At 39.2% G+C, this 4121-nt stretch overlaps 1 protein-coding gene across 1 annotated transcript; it reads left to right on the forward strand.

The window, feature by feature from the left end:
* Positions 1 to 241: 241 nt before the first annotated feature.
* On the forward strand, positions 242 to 1673 carry LOC118914519 (olfactory receptor 2AG1-like). Its single transcript, XM_036889538.2, has one exon. It carries the CDS (start codon positions 242 to 244, stop codon positions 1190 to 1192), a length of 951 nt encoding a protein of 316 aa, XP_036745433.2. The 3' UTR covers positions 1193 to 1673.
* The last annotated feature ends 2448 nt before the right edge of the window (positions 1674 to 4121 follow it).

Consider the following 4121-nt stretch of genomic DNA (forward strand, 5'->3'; position numbering starts at 1 on the left):
CTGAGCTTTTGATATGATGCCTGTTGTCCACAGAGATGCCTCTTTTTATCAAATGATATAGTTAAGAGTCAGAAACCGAGAGATCAAGAGGTAAAGTCAGTTACCAGTGGGAAAAGCCTCACCTCCTTGGGTTCATGTTGACCATCCTCAGGGGCCTCCACTGTCACAAAACCAGGGAACCATTTAGCAAAAATTCACTGAGAACCCATTTGGTCCTAGGCAACTAAAGAAACAACAAAGAATGGAGCCCTGGAATTCCACCCTGGGAAGTGGCTTCATATTGATGGGGATTCTGAATGATAGTGGTTCTCCTGAGCTGCTCTGTGCCATAATCTCAGTCCTGTACATGTTGGCCCTGACCAGCAATGGCCTCCTTCTCCTGGTGATCACAGTGGACTCCCGCCTGCATGTGCCCATGTACTTCCTGCTCGGGCAGCTCTCATTCATGGACCTTCTCTTCACATCTGTTGTCACTCCCAAGGTCCTCTTGGATTTTCTGCGTGATGAAAACACTGTTTCCTTTTGGGGCTGTGCCCTTCAGATGTTTCTGGCACTGACCCTGGGTGGTGCAGAGGACCTCCTACTGGCCTTCATGGCCTATGACAGGTATGTGGCCATTTGTCATCCTCTGAACTACATGGTCCTCATGAGGCCAAGGGTCTGCTGGCTCTTGGTGGCCACATCCTGGATCCTGGCATCCCTGAGTGCTCTAGGACATACCATATATACTATGCACTATCCCTTCTGCAAAGTCCGGAAGATCAGACACCTGCTCTGTGAGATCCCACCTCTGCTGAAACTGGCCTGTGCAGATACCTCCAGATATGAGCTCATGTTGTATGTGATGGGTGTGACCTTCCTGATATCCCCTCTTGTTGCTATCCTTGCCTCCTACACACTAATCCTATTTACTGTACTCAGCATGCCCTCAAATGAAGGGAGGCAGAAAGCCCTCGTCACCTGCTCTTCCCACCTGACTGTGGTTGGGATGTTCTATGGAGCAGCCACGTTCATGTATGTCCTGCCCAGTTCCCTCCACAGCTCCAGACAGGACAACATCATCTCTGTTTTCTACACAATTGTCACCCCAGCCCTGAACCCCCTCACCTATAGCCTGAGGAATAAGGAGGTCATGGGAGCCTTGAGGAGGGTCCTGGGAACATCCATTTTGCCAACACACTCCACCATCTAGGGAGGTGCCTGTCTCTTACTATTCCTTCTCTAAATAAAAATATTATATACATTCAAGTCTTTATATGAAACTCTGAGAAAATACAAACACTTAAATTTTTTTTCATTTCAATTCTATTCTGTAGCTTTGAGCACAGAGACCAGAAGCTGTGCTCACATGGGATGCATCACCCTGACCTTGGATACCCATGATGTAAAAAGAATTAGAAAAAATATAAGCATGGAATATGTGCCTTAGATTCACTCTGTAGGGAATTTTCCTGAAATGATTAGCAGGTGGACATGGTAGGGGGTTAAGTTTCGATTTCATTATCATGTAACAGTAAGAAACAGCCATAGTTTTAGGCTGACCAAACTACAATGGCCTTGTAACATGGGAGGAGATCTTCGCTCCTTACCTGGATTCTTATATAATTAATAGAGTGACGAATCCCCAGAAGATAAATTTGGCTTCTTGTTGGTTAGGCAAATGGATGTTTGTAATCCAGACTTAAGGAGTAGTACATTTTGAATACATAAATAAAGACAATACCTATGCTGTGATCATGGAAAAGGCTTAACAGGGCATTTTTATATTCCTTAAAACTAAAACTAAAATTAAAATTAAAGTTAAAATAGGAATAAATAAAAGAGAATGTAAGTACCTGAACTGAAGTAAGGATTGGAGATTGAGTAATACTGAGAAACATCTGTAGTGTATATTGCTTCATTTTTTAAAAATTGTGACCTTACATGTATGTGGACATGTTTTGAAGTACTGAAATAATTGCAAGGAACTCATCTCCTGATGTGAGTGTACGTATGTATTTCTGTGTCCCCAGGAAAGGAGGGATAACACACACAATTCACTTTCTGGCTAGCTTAAATATGCTTTATTTTATCATTTGATTTATTGTTATGGGAGTATTTATAACAAAAGCTGGGAACTTAAATCTGTTCAATTAATAAGCTCCAAAATACTCTGGCTCACATAGTTGGAATTATTATTGAGGATAGTGTTTTGTGAAAATTGAGAAATGCTTTTTCATCTTTAAAAAAACAATGTTTAATCGCTTAATGTATAAAGCAAAATCATAATATAAGTGCTAAAGCTAATCTATAAAACTAAAACAAGTTCCTTATAAAAACTGAGAAAATTCAGAAATTTAGAAAGAAGCAAAAAATCACCTGTGAAGTTTTCCTTTCATTTTTTTTACACCTATATGTATTTTAATGAACTGTTATGTTAATGTTGATCAAATTCCTGTGGTTTTTCTTTTTTTGGCATTTAAAATTTGGTGAACTTTCTTTGTAAAGAGGGGTCATTGTAGAGTAGGGGCAGAGAGGAAGTGGCAAGAGGGGCCCGAGTGCATGAGAGCAAATCTCTGATCCCACCTCATTATCTGTGCATCACTGAAAACTAAATTTAACTTTTTGTGCCTCAGTTTGTTCAACTTAAAAGTGGTGATATTAATAGGACTTATGATAATCTCATGATGTTTTTAGGACAATGGAGTAAGATAATAAATGTCAGGCATTTAAAACAGAATGTGGAAAGTAGTGCTTTGATATGAATAAACAGTAAATAGTCCTCAGAAAACTTAGTTTTGAATGACTACATAATACTCCATATCATATGTGTCCTCTGTAATTTAGTTAGGCATTTACTTACATTTAGTTTTGGTCCCCCAAGTTTTCTTATGTAAGGATCTGATTTTTATCTTAAGTCAAATTTATTTTATTTTATTTTTTAATTGAAGTATCATTGATACACAATCTTATATTTGTTTCAAGTATACACGCATTGGTTCAACGCTTATACCCATATTATTAAATTCTCATTCCCACTAGTACAGCTACTATCTGTCAATATAGGAAGATGCTATAGACTCATTGACTATATTGTCCATGCTGTAAAACCATCCCCAAGACTAACCTATATTATGATTGAGAGTTTTTGTGCCCCTTTATGCCCTCAGCCTCCCCACCCACCCACCCCAGCCCCTTCCCCATGGTAACCACCAGTCACCTCTCAGGGTCTATGAGTCTACTGCTGTTTTGTTCCCTCTGCTTTGCTTTGTATTTATATTCCACAACTAAGTGAAAAAATATGGTATTTGTCTTTCTCTGCCTGGCTTATTTCACTGAGCATAATACTCTCTAGATCCATCTATGTTGTTACAAATGGCAGGATTTCTTCTTGTGAAAAAATATGGTATTTGTCTTTCTCTGCCTGGCTTATTTCACTGAGCATAATACTCTCTAGATCCATCTATGTTGTTACAAATGGTAGGATTTCTTCTTTTTATGACTGAATAATATCCCATGGTGTATATGTATTACTTCTTCTTCATCCATTCATCTACTGATGGACACTTTGGTTGCTTCCTATCTTGGCTTTTGTAAATACTGCAGCAGTAAACATAGGGGTGCATATATCTTTTTGAATCAGAGATTTTGTTTTCTTCAGGTAAATTCCTAGAAGTGGATTTACTGGGTCAAATGGTATTTCTATTTTTAGTTTTTTGAGGAAACTCCATACTCCTTTCCACAATGGCTGTGCCAATTAACAGTCCCACAAACAACCTAGAAAGGTTCCCATTTCTCCACATCCTCTCCAACACTTATTATTTCTTATCTTTTGGATAGTGGTCATTCTGACTGGTGTGGGGTGATACCTCAGTGTGGTTTTTATCTGCATTTCCCTGATGACTAGCATGTGGAGCATCTTTTCATGTGCCTGTTGGCCATCTGTATTTCTTCTTTGGAGAAATGTCTGTTCATGTCCTCCACCCATTTTTTTTTTGTATCATTAATCTACAATTACATGAGGAACATTATGTTTACTAGACTCCCCCCATCACCAAGTCCCCCCTACATACCCCATTACAGTCACTGTCTATCAGCATAGTAAGATGCTGTAGAGTCACTACTTGTCTTCTCTGTATTGT

The sequence above is a fragment of the Manis pentadactyla genome, chromosome 9 (genome assembly GCF_030020395.1).
Source record: "Manis pentadactyla isolate mManPen7 chromosome 9, mManPen7.hap1, whole genome shotgun sequence".
Classification (NCBI taxonomy): Eukaryota; Metazoa; Chordata; class Mammalia; order Pholidota; family Manidae; genus Manis; species Manis pentadactyla.